General features: G+C 43.7%; 1 protein-coding gene across 1 annotated transcript in view; it reads right to left on the bottom strand.

Annotated features, from left to right (window-relative positions):
• LOC127008537 (nodal modulator 1-like) overlaps positions 1–15965 on the bottom strand; it is a 60449-nt gene that overhangs the window by 28648 nt on the left and 15836 nt on the right. The window contains exons 4-6 of the mRNA XM_050880706.1: positions 13801–13980; positions 1745–1898; positions 1227–1453 (exon numbers count right to left, since the gene is read on the bottom strand). Of these exons, the coding sequence (XP_050736663.1) occupies positions 1227–1453; positions 1745–1898; positions 13801–13980 (561 nt within the window). The remainder of the gene's footprint in view (positions 1–1226; positions 1454–1744; positions 1899–13800; positions 13981–15965) is intronic.

Raw genomic sequence — 15965 nt, 5'->3', positions numbered from 1 at the left:
TGTAGTCATGCACCTTGGGAGGGGATATCTGGCATACTAATACCACAAGGGAAACACTCCATTATCTACCACAGAGACAGAGAAACAGCTGGAAGTATATGTTTCCAGGCTACCAGTGAAAGCCAAATCCATGCCAATCGCAGCGGTTGGGTTAATTTGGGGATATCATTGTTATTTTATGGATCCTTTAGCCATGGCTTTCTCCATATACGTAGACATATATTCTTTCCACAGATTATGCTTCTCTTTCGCCAAGTTTTTCTTCTATTCCCTCTCCTTCCTAGCTCTCTTGCGAACATCAGAGGGTGAGGCAATGCCTTCATCATCGCTTGAAAGACTCTGCAATAGTGACAAAACAAATTTTAAAAATAAGAGCAAAAAGGAGTACAAATGCATGATTTGATGTAGTGAGAGTATATTGGAGGGAGAGTAAGCCTTGCCTTGTAGATGTGGAAAGGGAGAGCGAGTGAGGCCCGCTGTGCCCGCTGATTGGCTGACAGAGTCACATAACCCTGAACTACTGTGAGGTGATTGGTTCATCACTCCTCTTGTGGCTTTGCCTCACTACCGCCCGGAGTTTCTGATCCCACTGTTTCTGCTCTTTTCCTAGGCATATATTTGAAAAAAATTAACCATAATGCCACAACTTCTTTCAATTTTAGTCTGAAAAGTTGCCTCAGAACGCCTGAATAGTTGGTCGATGCGAGGCAAGAGAAATCTCAAGATTGATCCCCATGTCACTTACTTCACTTCAGCAGGGAGCACCACAATTTAAAGCCATTGCCAAGTGGCCAAAGACTACCCACATGCTATCCAGAGCACCACAGACCACTGATCAATATGCACTGCAGCAACACCAGTCAAGAGGACCAGCAGGGCAGCATGAGCAGAGCAAGACCTACAGTAGCAATTTCTGCAGCTGAGTCACTGATATCTAAAACAGGCTCTTACCTGTGCCTCTTACAGAAATAAGTCAGAAACTGAAAAATAACTAATTTCCGCAACTACGCCTCACTACAGCCAAATCAACTCAAAGTGAGAGGGATTACTGAAGCTGCCTTGGCAAGATGGGATGGGGCCAATGTTAGGGGCAGGTTAGCCTGCTGGAGCTGAAAATACATAATAAAATAAAAATGTACATGACCTTTATTAAAGCCCTTCAGCCACCTACCACTTAACCAAGTCTCAAGACAACCTTCATTTAGACTTTCCCGGTTTGTGTTTACCTTGAATGGCTGCTGCAGGAGGACATCATTGTGGCCAACAGTGACTTCCACCTTGCTTGGTGTGACCTCATACTTGGTGGTGGGGGAGTGGAAGTACGGGGCGAGGGTGTAGGTGCCGGGGGGGACCAGGCCGAAGGAGAAGGAGCCACTAACATCAGAAACCATGTAACAAACAGCTGGCAGGGCCACAGTGTTCTCGTAGCCGGCAGGACTCCCAGACGTGCAGGCTGGAAACACAAACGGTAACCCTAAATACTCCTGGCTAACAGGCAATAATGCATGATGCTCGCTTCCTGTCTCTAAATATTAAACTAAGTAATTTTCTCTCCACTCCTCTTTGCACATCTCTTATTTAGATTATTGCGTAAGTGTCACTGTTCTAAGTCATACTTCTATCATGACAATGCTTTACAATTAACTTTAACTCTTGAGCCTCCCTGTTGCATTGCTATAACCTACAAAAAGAAAGGAGTTATGTGCTGTTATTCCTTGCACAATGCTGCAAGCAGCCGCCTCACCTGGCTGTGCCACCAAGCTGTCTTGTGCGTGGAGGACAAAGTTGACCCCCGAGGTCGGCTGTCCGTCAGTAATGACAGAGCCAGAGAGGGAGTAGCCGCCCACCACAATGGAGGCGCCGGCATCACCGTTCTCATCTGCAACCTCTACTGTCACCTGAGGGAGGAACAGTGAGCTGGTGAACAGAAGGAATGAAATCTTCTCGATAAATACAGGAATGTCACAAACACCAATTTGATGCTCTCCTTCAAGAGAAAATTGTACAGTGAGGGAGGCAGAGGACAGCCCTCCCTGTCTGTTCCCATGACTGGAACAGACAGAAAGGCAATTAATAGCTTTTCTTTGCTTTTCTATGGGAGTTGTGAGGCAGAGAATACTTCATTCATATAATACAAGTAATTTATAAGAAAACATCACTCATCTAGCTGCATTTCTTGTAAAGTCACTGTAAGGAAAACCTGGCACACAGTCCTTTCATCAACCCAAAGGACAACAAAATCACGCTTCTAGTGATGTACGATACACATGACTATAAACTAAGCACACATTTCTAATACTTCAAGTTCATTTTCAACACAAACAAACTCAAATTAAACGTTGGCACGGAGGCAGCAGCTGAGGGGTGGTGAAAAAAACCCTTCCTACAGATGCACCTTGACTGAGGAAATGGCTGCTGGCTGGCAGCATGTGGCTGCCTCCCTGTCAGCAACATCAATAAAGTAAATAACACAGCTGCCCTCACATAAAGGACTGTTTCTGGAATGGTATGTGCTAACATTCATCCAAAGTCATTTGCCAAAGATGAAGCTGACACAGTATGGATCTTGTATCACTGGAAGCCTGATTTTCCTCAACCTTGCATCAACTTGATGAGACAATGTCAAAGAGAACTTGGAGTTGCCAGGTCTTTCCTATAATGGTTTCAGTCTGCAGGATATGCAACAAGATGAGCAATCCTTCCTCCTCTGCTATATTTCTGTAGGAAATTATTTTAAATATTTGAATGAAATATAATGGTACTCTGCCTGACAGCTCCCCTGGAGAAGCAAAGGAGAGCTATTGCCACACACATACACACCCATGCATGCATATAGAATTTAATGCAATAGTCTGTTCAGAGCATGAAGTCGGTTCAGGGTGGAGCTGGTATCGTCGTTTACCTCTAGCCATGTTGCCAAATCAACCTTCATACATGCGTCTCTTATTTCCCATCCATGTGCTATTTGAAAATTATATTTTATATATTCTGTATATAGTAAAGGAAGTTACATAGTACAATGAGTGTTGATGTTTAGGATTATAACAACTATTTGTATAAATTCTATGACATGTGGCAGCGATTTTTTCCCATGTTGCCATGTTTTGGTGGTGGTGGTGGTGGTGGTGGTGGTCGGCGTGTCCCCTTAGGTCCCTCCCCCGGGTAGAGAGGGAGAGAGAGAGATAAACAGATGGGTTGTGGGTGGGTAGGTAGGGAGACGGTGCTAATCTGATTATTGGAGGTCGAACTGGCAGCGCCACACTCAAGGGAATTCAGGAATCTGCCACACCTTGAACCAACATGCTCTGAACAGACTATAAGAAGGGTCATGCTGTGAAGATGGAAGAAAATAAGATATGACCCAGATGGAGCTGTGAAATGAGAAAATGAGCAAAGTTAAAGAAGGGAAGATCATGGGAGTACCAAAACAAGACAACCTAGAAAGGTACACCAACAAGATCACCAGAGACAAAGAAAAATATGAGCAGCTTTTAATTATGTGGACAAAAATATGACCTAGGCCTGAGTATGCTGTTGTCTGGTCACCGAACAGGAAAAAAAAGCACATAAGGAAGCTTGTAATGATACAAAAGACTACACCTAAACTGGTGCCAAGCTTGCCAGAGCCACCACAGGAGGAGAGATTGAATATATTGAAATTGACAAAGTGTGAAGGCAGTGTTATCTGGTCACTGTATTGGGAAAAAGCATCTAAGAAAGCTTAAAATTATACAAAAAGCAGCAACTAAACTGCTGCCAAGCTTGGTAGAGCCACCACAGGAAGAGATGGGATACTTTGAAATCAACAACATGTGAAGACAGAAGAGAGGAGACATAGTAATGATGCTGTGAGGGGGCTAGACAAGGTGGACAGGGAGGCCCTTCTGACTAGAGGAGATACAGGAAGCATAGGTCATGAATACAAGTTAAGGAAGACTTGATGTAGTAATAATGTCAGTAAATTTATTTTTCCACATAGAGGTACTGATATTTGGAATGAAGTGGCTGAGGTGGCGGTGCAGGTAGGGAACATCTGCAATTGAGTGGCAAGCGTGTGGGTGCAGCGTCCAGGAGGACCTGGGTTCAAAGCCCAGATGTTGCCACAAGCTGACAATTTTTAGTCATCACCGTGTGGCCTAAGACTACCCACCCACATGCAGTCCTGAAGACCACCTATCAACCCGGACTCTAGATTAACTCTGAAGAGGATGAAAGATGAGCTCTGGGGGACAGCATGAGCCAAAAAAATGGTGATGCTATAAACACTTGCCTGCACAATAATAGGCTGGAGCCTACCACCAGGCTCACCAAAAAAGCCTACCGGCATCACAGACTGAACACACACACACACACACAGAAAATAAATAAATAAATAATACAAAATAAAGCTGGATAAAGGTAGACTGGAGACAGTATAACACAAGACTAATTCAAATCCAGCATACAACAACTATGTGAATACAACAAGGTGAATACAACTAGGTGAACACAAGGTGAACACAAGGTGAATACAGTAAACCCTCTCGTATCCAGGTTAATAGAGCCACGGGGGCACTCGGATATGGGAAAAACCCGGATATGGCGTAGGTTAAGTCTACAGACCCGAAAACCCAACTTTCGATCATGGCCTGCCATAAAGGCAATGACAGAGTACTGCATAGGTGCTTCTGTCCATAGCCTACTCATAATATGCTTTGTAGCAGTCAGACTGCACCAGGGAGTGAAATGCGCGTGATTGACGTGCTCCGGGCACTGAGAAAAGGGTTCGAGCAGCGTCATCACGGCTAGAACTCGCGGCAATCTCTCCCTGGCTTATCGCAGTCCTGCTGCACCTTGGGGGGATCTGTTACTTGGGATTCAGCAATTAGGCGCGACAGCCTCAGCTGCTAACCCATTGCTGGGGTGCCTAGCCCCGTGTTCACAGGCAGCAGCTAATGTTCCCCTGCCTGGCCAATCACAGCAGTGGGCCCCGGACCCAACCCAGAAAAGCCCAGGTATTTGTGGCAGCTTAACTGCCCAAATCTGCACCATCGTGTTTACCACGTAGGCTTTCTAGCAGACCCAGCACTGCCACAAGAAACTTTTTATGAGTCCAGTTTTACAAAACTGGAAGGCCGACGCTCTGTGTTCTAAAGTGCGTGCCCACAGCTTTATCGCTGCATAGCTGCGTTAGTAACCTCGTGGCTATGAGCACCGCGGGCTTTACCACCCAGGTCAACCAGAAGTACATACCAGAGCGATTCCCGATGCAGTCCAGGCTGGCAACGGGCATTAAGTGCTCAAAGCAGGCTTGTATACGGATGCCCGGGCAGGCACCCCAGGGCGCTACCCTTTTGAGCCCGGCAATGAGCCCGAAGGCCCACAGTCGCCAGGCAAGTACGCCAAGCCGCCCCACTCTGAATGTGAGTGGGGAGGATAACCAAGGAGTCAATGACAACCTGGCACATCCGCTTGCGCGGTGATCTGTGGCTGTTTAGTTACACTGTGTTGCCTTTGTGATCCAAGGGGGGCGGGTACCCCCTGCACAGTGCATCCAGCGGGACCACGGGGAAGCCAGCCACAAGAAGTAACCACAATTTACGGCCAGCCTGCACCTCCAGATCGGGCTGGCCCACATGACTCCCGAACCCCTGCAGGCCCCTTTACTCACTTACCATAAGCATGCTAAAATTATTCTTTCACATGTCGGACCGAGGGCGGTACTTATCCGCATTTCTTATTCCCCCCTCACTCCCGCAGGAGTGCTAGCGGACCCGCACGCCTTCTCCACGGGGAAGGAGCCCTACTCACCTAGTCCAGTCTGGATTTAGGCAGTCATCTAGGGTTCACACTGTGTGTTTCATTTAAACAGTCCTTTGACACTCCCGCCATTTAAACCTGCACTGCCTTGCCTCTCGTCACTTCGATATGGTCTGCAGCGCTCGGCAAGAACGTTTACGTGCCAGTTGTACTGCAAAGCACACAACTTTCCTGTGAACCTTTGCACCTGGATGTCAATATCATTGCTACGTGCAAGCTGGGGCACGCCTTATGGGTGCGGTATGCCGCCCGGGCAGGGCTTAGAGGCATCACACGGGCAATTTGAACTTTTGTCGGCGCGCAACATTTTTTTTTATTTTTGGAAAAAATCAAATGTTTTTGAAAACTCCCGGATATGGGCGAGGTCGGATACGGTGCACCTGGATAACTGATGGTTTACTTTACAGTCACCTCTTGATTAACACAAGTTTAACCCCCTCGGTGCCACGCATTTTTCACAAAAACCTTCCCCTGGTGCCAAGCAAATTTGGATTTTTTGTTTTTTGCAGAAAAGTGTTCAGAATGATTGGACAACACATAATTGATACATTTTACTACTCACTTCTTAAAATTTCCATGATTTCTAGGCGCCGGAAGTTTCCGATATTTGGAGTGTTACATCCCATAGACTTACTCGCCCCAGGGAGCTCGTCTATCAAACTTCAGCCTTTTGGCCTAAGAGGCAGCAGAGGGTTCGAAAACCCTCCTTGTTCAGGCATAATGCGAGTGGCAAGGCATCGGCATCACTTTCCTCACCACTCGAGCTACCACTATCACTATATGTATAATCTTTATCAAGGTCACTATCAGACTCAAAGTCACTCGAATCACTATCCGTGAAGTCACTAGGGGCCTCATCAAGGGCACGAGCAAAGTTAGACGTTCGCAAAATATGCTTTGCACGGCGAGACATCCTCCCTGCACTGCGGTCAGGTCAGGAAAGGGACCCGTACCCTCAGGATCCCTAGAGGCTTGGTGGGGGGGGTGAAGATATGAATAGAGTCCTGACAAAGTATGAAAAGCTTCTCAGGCAAAATAAGGCCACGGCGATTTTTCTAAATTGTTGCCGTAGATATACGGTGTTGGCACACAGTGAGCGCCTACCCGCCACCGTAGATATACGGCACTGGCACCCTGGGGGTTGAACAACATGTTTTTTTATTTAACACGAGTTAAATAAATTAACATAACTAATGCGATATTTTCGATTTAATGCGCATTTAATCAATGACATCGCGAGCACTCATGCTACTTCTGGCGGGAACTGTGCTGAGACGCTGTTTCTCCTCAGTCTGAAGCTAGCTCGCACTGTGAGTGAAACATTTCTCTGGAATACACTGCATTTTCACCTCTACTATGACACCCAAGCATCCTTCCACCTTCTCACAGGAAAGAAAAAGTTGACAACCCAGACAAAACTTGATCAATTCTTCCGAAAGAAGACAGTAGAGGTCCAGGAGTCGGAGGAAGAGGAAGGAGAGATGAGGGAGGAAGGAGACACGAGTGAGGAAGGAGAGCAGGGTGAGGAGGGAGAGTGGGATGAGGATTCGGCAGACAACTAGTCACGACGACGACGATGACCAGTCAGAGGAAGAGAAAGGAAGCAAGTGAGGCGGAGAGTGGTGGGTGAAGAGAGCGGCTGGTGATGGGAGCGTGGGGTGAGGAGGGACGGTGGCCAACGCGTGTCGAGTGTTGAAAGTGGCTGGCTGGGAAGAAATCCCAAGCCACTTGTGACATCAAGATCAAGATTAAGATCACATGTAAATAAAATGAGAACGTGTGGTTTCGTTGTTTCCGTGACCTCCTAATGTATTAATAATGTGTTTTTTTAAGGTTAGAGTAACAAAATCCCCAAAATAGGCAGACTTTCCCAGTGTCCAGGAACATAACCCCCCTATTACTATTGTTTTTATGGGGAAATTATGTTTAAATAACGCGATTTTAAATAACACGACATCACCAAGAACGTAACTCTCATGTTAATCAAGAGGTGACTATACAACTAAGTGAACACAAGGTGAAAACAAAGTGAATACAACAAGATGCATACAATTCGGGTTTTCAAAGAAATATTTGTCAAAAATAAACTATTGGAAATATAGAGTTCAAACTTTACAGCTAACTTGCACTTTTGGGTATCTTTATTCTCCCTGGATAAGAATGCTGTCGGTATGTCATGTCATGTCATATTCATGACATGACATGTCAGGCAAAATAATTGTTCTACATTAAATATTTTTTATCTTAGATGTATGAAAATATAGGTGGCAATGGTTTAATGGTTGACTAAACAAGTTACGGTGTCAATTTTTAAAAATTATAATTTATCTATTTAAAAAAAAAAAAAATTATATCTGAACTCAGTATGATTCCGTATCCACGTTTTACATGATAAATTTATTTTTCCTTATTTTACATTAAGAAATGTTTCAAATTAAAGACCGTAACTTTCAAGAGCATAAAATTATCCATGTATACACACAGTTTCATGGAAATATCATCTGATTTGGAATGTACAAAAATTTTTTAAGCTGAATATTCATGTTTTGAGGTATTGGCCATCAAACACTTTGGTTGGTAATAACTCATTTTTATTCTCTCTGAATGAGCTTTTTCCAGCATATAGTGATGTTTACACAATAAACAAAAAGTAAACACTTCTTCGTAGAAATATAGAAAAATAAATATATCCTGACACGGCTCGTGTCGCACGTGTCAGCTACAGGTCACCTCCTCCTGCCTCATAGGTGATGCCTTCTTGTCTTTTCTTGCTCTCTTCTTCTGCCTTTTCTGCCTTCTTTTTTCCTTCTCAGCTTCATACACTTCATAGCCAGCGCCGTGCAACACTTGCACGTCGCTATGTCAGCAAGCACTGGCCTTGAGGAGTGACTGTGTGTCTCCACCTCTCCCTTGTCAATGTGCCATAAGTAGGATAACTTGTAAAAGTTTCACTGTTCAGTTCTCACTCTTCTGGAGCAAGTAAATAAGAGCTAAAACGCCTCACCCTTTGACATCCAGGGCATACATCTTCCTCATATACTGCTGATGTTGCCACCCCAAGATTTTTTTCTACCGTTTTCATTACTCATAACATGTTTTTAAAAGTTTATAGAACAACTTTAAATGGTTTTTGAAAAAAATTTTTTGTCACTCCTGAACCCGACCCTGGCCTTAATACAAGGTGAACACACACACACACGCACACACACACATATATATATATATATATATATATATATATATATATATCTATATATATATATATATATATATATATATATATATACTATATATATATATATATATATATATATATATATATATGGCTGGAGTAGGTAGGAAGACACCTACCGAACGGGCGCAAACCACTCCCGGTGAGGTATATATGGGAGGTGAGAAGGGAGCTGAAGCCCTCCACAGACCCTTCCCATGTCCTCACTAACTGTTTCCCTATTGTCTCACCAACACCGGAGAGTAGTTCAGCATGCTCTCTAAAGACAGATCCTCTCTTTATCCACACCACACTACATTCACAACATATACACCTTTTCCCAAAATTAAAATTTCAAAATGGCGCACATACACCAAGGGAGGACTCCCCTTCTGGCTGCTGACCCGAGAGGTGTCTTGATAACTCCTCGAACCTCTTTCTTCTCAATTTCTGCAACATTCGCGGTCTTCGCTCTAATTTTCATTCTGTGGAACATCATCTCTCCTCCTCTAAACCTCATCTTCTCTTCCTTACCGAAACACAGGTTTCTGAGGCTACTGACAACAATCTCTACTCTGTTCCCTCCTATCTCTATCCTAAATTTCAATCCAAAGCTGGATGTTGCGCCTACGAATGCGACATCACTTGCTCTCGTGCCCACGACCTTGACTCTTCTGAATTTTCCACCATCTGGTTAAGACTTCACTGTCATTCTATTACTAAATACATCTGTGCTGTTTATCTCTCACCTAACTCTACCAACTATGTAAAATTCTTTGACTATTTGAATTCTAAAGTGGAGCACATCTTGACCCACTCTCCCTTCGCTGAAATCTCCATCCTAGGAGATTTCAATGTTCACCACCAGCTTTGGCTTTCATCCTCTTTCACTGACCATCCTGGTGAACAAGCCTACAACTTTGCTATCCTCAACGACCTAGAGCAGTTGGTCCAGCACGTATTCCCGACCGTCTTGGAGACCGGCCCATCATTCTAGACCTCTTCCTTACCTCAAACCCTTCTGCTTATTCTGTCAAACTGTTCTCTCCGTTGGGCTCCTCCGATCACAATCTTATTTCTGCATCCTGTCCTATCGCTCCTGTACACCCTCTGGACCCACAGAGGAGGCGATGCTTCTGGCATTTTGCTTCAGCTCGGTGGGACGACCTGAGGATGTACTTTTCCGATTTCCCGTGGAATGATTATTGCTTCCAGGATAGAGAGCCCTCTGTGTGTGCTCAGCGCATCACAGAGGTGATTGTCTTTGGAATGGAGGCATACATTCCTCGTTCTTTCTCTACTCCTAACGCTAAAAAGCCTTGGTTTAATCACGCTTGTTCTCGTGCTGTCAATGATAGAGAGGTAGCTCACAAAAGGTACCAGAGCCTTCAAACTAATGCTAATTATGAACTTTACATTTCTGCCCGAAATCGTGCCAAATCTATTCTCCGACTAACCAAAAATTCTTTCATTAATAGAAAATGTCAAAACCTTGCTTTCTCTAACTCTTCCCGTGACTTCTGGCATCTAGCCAAAAACATCTCCTCCAACTTCACTTCTTCATCTTTCCCTCCACTCCTCAGTCCTGACGGCAACACTGCCGTCTCATCTATCTCTGAGGCTGAACTCTTCTCTCAAACTTTTTCTAAAAACTCCACTCGGGACGATTCTGGGCATATTCCTCCTACTCATCCCCCCTCTGACTCCTTTATGCCTGTTATAAATATTCTTCAAAATGATGTTTTCTATGACCACTCTGGCCTCAATCCTCAGAAGGCTTATGGACCTGATGGAGTGCCTCCTATTGTCCTTAAAAACTGTGCCTCCGTGCTGTCACCCTGCCTGGTCAAACTCTTTCGCCTCTGCCTGTCAACATCTACCTTTCCTTCTTGCTGGCAGTATGCCTTCATACAGCCTGTGCCTAAGAAGGGTGACCGCTCCAATCCCTCAAACTACCGTCCTATAGCTTTACTTTCTTGTCTATCTAAAGCTTTTGAATCAATCCTTAACCGGAAGATTCAAAAGCACCTTTCCACTTCTGACCTTCTATCTGATCGCCAGTATGGGTTCCGCAAGGGGCGTTCTACTGGTGATCTCCTAGCCTTCTTAACTGACTCTTGGTCATCCTCTCTTAGCCGTTTCGGTGAAACTTTTGCTATTGCGCTGGACATATCAAAAGCTTTTGATAGGGTCTGGCACAAATCTTTGCTTTCTAAACTACCCTCCTATGGTTTCTATCCTTCTCTCTGTACCTTTATCTCCAGTTTCCTTTCTGACCGTTCTATTTCTACCGTGGTAGACGGTCACTGTTCTTCCCCTAAATCTATTAACAGTGGTGTCCCACAGGGTTCTGTCCTATTTCCCACTCTTTTTCTGTTGTTCATTGATGATCTTCTTTCCAAAACGAACTGTCCTATCCATTCCTACGCCGATGATTCCACTCTGCATTATTCAACTTCTTTTAATAGAAGACCCACCCTTCAGGAACTTAACGATTCAAGGCTGGAGGCTGCAGAACGCTTAGCCTCAGACCTTACTATTATTTCCAATTGGGGCAAGAAGAACCTGGTGTCCTTCAACGCCTCAAAAACACAGTTTCTTCACCTATCCACTCGACACAATCTTCCAAACAACTATCCCCTATTCTTTGACAACACCCAGCTATCACCTTCCTCAACATTAAACATCCTCGGTCTATCCTTAACTCAAAATCTCAACTGGAAACTTCATATCTCATCTCTTACTAAATCAGCTTCCTCGAGGCTGGGCGTTCTGTACCGTCTCCGCCAGTTCTTCTCCCCTGCACAGTTGCTGTCCATATACAGGGGCCTTGTCCGCCCTCGTATGGAGTATGCATCTCATGTGGGGGGCTCCACACACAGCTCTTCTGGACAGAGTGGAGGCTAAGGCTCTTCGTCTCATCAGCTCTCCTCCTCATACTGATAGTCTTCTACCTCTTAAATTCCGCCGCAATGTTGCCTCTCTTTCTATCTTCTATCGATATTTCCACGCTGACTGCTCTTCTGAACTTGCTAACTGCATGCCTCCCCCTCCGCGGCCCTGCTGCACTCGACTTTCTACTCATGCTCATCCCTATACTGTACAAACCCTTATGCAAGAGTTAACCAGCATCTTCACTCTTTCATCCCTCACGCTGGTAAACTCTGGAACACTCTTCCTTCATCTGTATTTCCTCCTGCCTAAGACTTAAACTCTTTCAAGAGGAGGGTATCAGGACACCTCTCCTCCGAAACTGACCTATCTTTCGCCACCTCTTTGGATACTTTTTAGGAGCCGTGCGTACCGGGCTTTTTTTTTTAATTAATGTTTGCTTTTTGTGTGCCCTTGAACTGTCTCCTTTGCTGTAAAAAAAAATATATATATATATATATATATATATATATATATATATATATATATATATATATATATATATATATATATATATATATATATAGGGTCGTGTGGTCACGACCCGGACAAGGTCTCGACCCGGACAGTCTTGATTAACCAATGAACGATCGAGCCTAGGATGACGTCAGAGCTATGACGTATGAGGGAGGGCGGTCCTAACTAGACGCCATTTGCAAACCTCCCCGCCGACGCTCCGCTTGTAAGCATGGTAAGAATTTCGATTTTAAGAGGTCGCGATCTTAATTTTCGGCATCAGGATATATTGTGCCATGACCACGAATAAGGCGTGATCAACTTGTGATAAGTTTTGTTATGTAATATAGCCATATTGGCATAAAATCAGTGATAATACGGAGTGCCTAAACAACAATGGACTCGTTTGGGGTGCCCGCTAAACAAAATTATGCCGTGTTCTCGACTCGGACAATTTTTGACAATTCATGCAAATTAAGTGTACTGGAAAAACCAATTAAAAAGTGAATGATTGCATAGTTCTTACAACTATAATGTACCATATGTGAGATAAAGCCATGGAAAAGGCTGAATGGTGTTTGCCACGGCTAAATATCGAGTGATTTTCAAGTGTTTTATTGATGGAAGTGAATTATTTTTAGCATTAATATGTGCCCCCATTAGTGTTTACTTCTCCAAATTGAAATATTTAACCTAGGCCAATTGTTTATATTTTTACGAATTTTTAAAAATGATGTGTGGTCTCGACTCGGACAGTGTGCACGTGATGTCGAGTCGAGAACACGGAGGTATAAGAAGGATTTTTTTTTTAAATGACTCTGTCAATCACTCTCATTTTAACCTAAAACCAATATTAATACTATATATTAACATACGAAAGAAAAAGGCGTAGTTTTAAGGAATTCAGTTACCTTTTTTTATCATATATATTTTTATTACATTGATATTTTGCTACCAATTGTTTTATTCCACCTTTCAGTGTCATGTTCTGGATGTTCTTAGTAAGAAAAATATAAAACATTGGTGTAAGTGTGTTTTGGTGGACCAAAACATCCGTCCGGGTTGAGACCAACCCCGTCCGGTCGTGAACACGCGGTCTCGACCCGGACAGAGAATTCTGGATTTTAAAAACGGCTGTAAAACCAATACTATGATATCTACAGATATGAAACTCATAGCATAAGATGGGGAATTAGTTAAGCTTTCTTTTAAGCACAAAATCTCTCCTGTAGCTCAATAACCTTTTTTTATGTATATTTTTCACTTTACTGTCCGGGTCTATAACACATCACCCTCTATACATGTGTATATATATATATATATATATATATATATATATATATATATATATATATATATATATATATATATATATATATACATACACACACACACACACACACCTTGTCCTTGCTGAGGCTCCACGTGGGGTGCGAGGCCAGCACCGTGTATGTGCCCGAGGAGAGTGGTGTGAACACGTAGGACCCATCACTGGAGGTCTGCGTGGACTGGATGAGAGCGTCACCACGGTACAGGGAGACACTGACACCCTCGGGCCCAGAGGTGCTGCCAATGCTCACAACCTGCAGGATAAACAGTGCAGTCAGGAAAAGAAAAAAAATGCACATGAATGGAATGGACAAACAAATATCTTGATGTGTGACGCTGCTTCCATTTATAAGTATTTTGCTGAGTAACTGAATGTGACCCGGCACTCCTCTGAGCTCCTGAACTTTGCCTTCAAACAACTGTTCACAAATTCAACTTTTCTCCTGAGTATGTCTGCAAGGGGCACATCCCTGAACACTGCCCCCCTGCCCCAGCCCCTTGCCACCCTACACCAGCCTGCAGCCTATTTATAACAGATCAAGTTTATAGCTTTTTTATCAAATCGTTTTTTAGCTAGTTAACTGTCTTTTTTCAACTTGCTTTTACAGGAGCAGTGCTGAGCAGGCTTTTTTGTTTTATCTTTGTTTTTGCCCTTGAGCTGTTACCTCTACTGTAAAAAAGATAAAATAAAATAAAAATAAAAGCACAAGGAAGAGCGCAAGACTAAAAAAGGCATTCAGAGCCAGGACAAAATGCACACACATGTATTATCAGGCTGCCACTGCTGCTGAGAGACACACTCACTCAAGGCATCCATTGAAGGGACAGAAGGAGCAGCAACAGCAGCAAAAAAGACAAAAATGTTTACATGACAATAAACAATTGTTGAGAGAGAGAGAGAGAGAGAGAGAGAGAGAGAGAGAGAGAGAGAGAGAGAGAGAGAGACACACACACTGGCAGGGAGCAAAACAACAGAGACATGCAGGGATGGACTCTTCTGATGGCTGTGTGATAAGAGTGTATGAGGATGACTTTCTGAGGAGAGTATGAGGGCAGGGCTGATAGTGAGGATATTAGGGTGAGGCCGCTGATGAAATGGATCAAAAGAATGGATGAGCACTGAAGAAAGAGTTGGCAGGTGAGGAATTAAGTGTGCTGAAAGGGAATGCCAGAACAACTAAAAATGGAGATGCTTCTGTTGTGGCTACCCCTTGGAGGAGGTTCCTATGAGGGGACATGGCGTTATTATTATTACTATTAGAGACAAATTATTTAGAGAGGGAGGGGTGCGGACCTATAAGCTGCCTGTTCAGCAGCTCCCAAACACCTGCCATGCTGAGAAAGACAAGGAGAGAAGGAGAAATAAAACAGTAATATAGAAGATAATAGAAGTGGCAGGACAGAAAGTAATATATATTTTAGAATACAAAAGAAATAAACCAAATAATGAAGTGAAAACTAAAATCAACTAAATAAATATGAGCATAACATATGTAACAACTTACAAAATACAGTATTAATGAAAAATAACAAATAAATAAAACAGCAAGTACGCATATAAATAAGTGTATCTACTATCTACTGTATGTCACCAGGAAAAAACAACTAAAATGTAATGAGAGAGAGAGAGAGAGAGTGAGAACAATATTACCACAACTTTCTCCACTGACCTTTCCTATAACAAACTTCATCCCCGACCTTGCCCATCACAAACTTCACCCCTGACCTTCCCCATCACAAACTTCATCCCTAACTTTGCCCATCACAAACTTCATCCCTAACTTTGCCCATCACAAACTTCATCCCTGACCTTGTCCATCACAAACTTCCTCCCTGACCTTGCCCATCACAAACTTCACCCCTGACCTTCCCCATCACAAACTTCATCCCTAACTTTGCCCATCACAAACTTCCTCCCTGACCTTGCCCATCACAAACTTCCTCCCTGACCTTGCCCATCACAAACTTCCTCCCTGACCTTGCCCATCACAAACTTCCTCCCTGACCTTGCCCATCACAAACTTCCTCCACTAACTTCCATCACTGACCTTGCCCATCTCAAACTTCCTCCCTGACCTTGCCCATCACAAACTTCCTCCACTAACTTTGCCCATCACTAACTTCCTCCCTGACCTTGCCCATCACAAACTTCCTCCCTGACCTTGCCCATCACAAACTTCCTCCCTGACCTTGCCCATCACAAACTTCCTCCCTGACCTTGCCCATCACAAACTTCATC

This window comes from Eriocheir sinensis, chromosome 38, assembly GCF_024679095.1.
Source record: "Eriocheir sinensis breed Jianghai 21 chromosome 38, ASM2467909v1, whole genome shotgun sequence".
In the NCBI taxonomy this organism is placed as follows: Eukaryota; Metazoa; Arthropoda; class Malacostraca; order Decapoda; family Varunidae; genus Eriocheir; species Eriocheir sinensis.
This window is presented reverse-complemented; position numbering and strand designations above follow the sequence as displayed.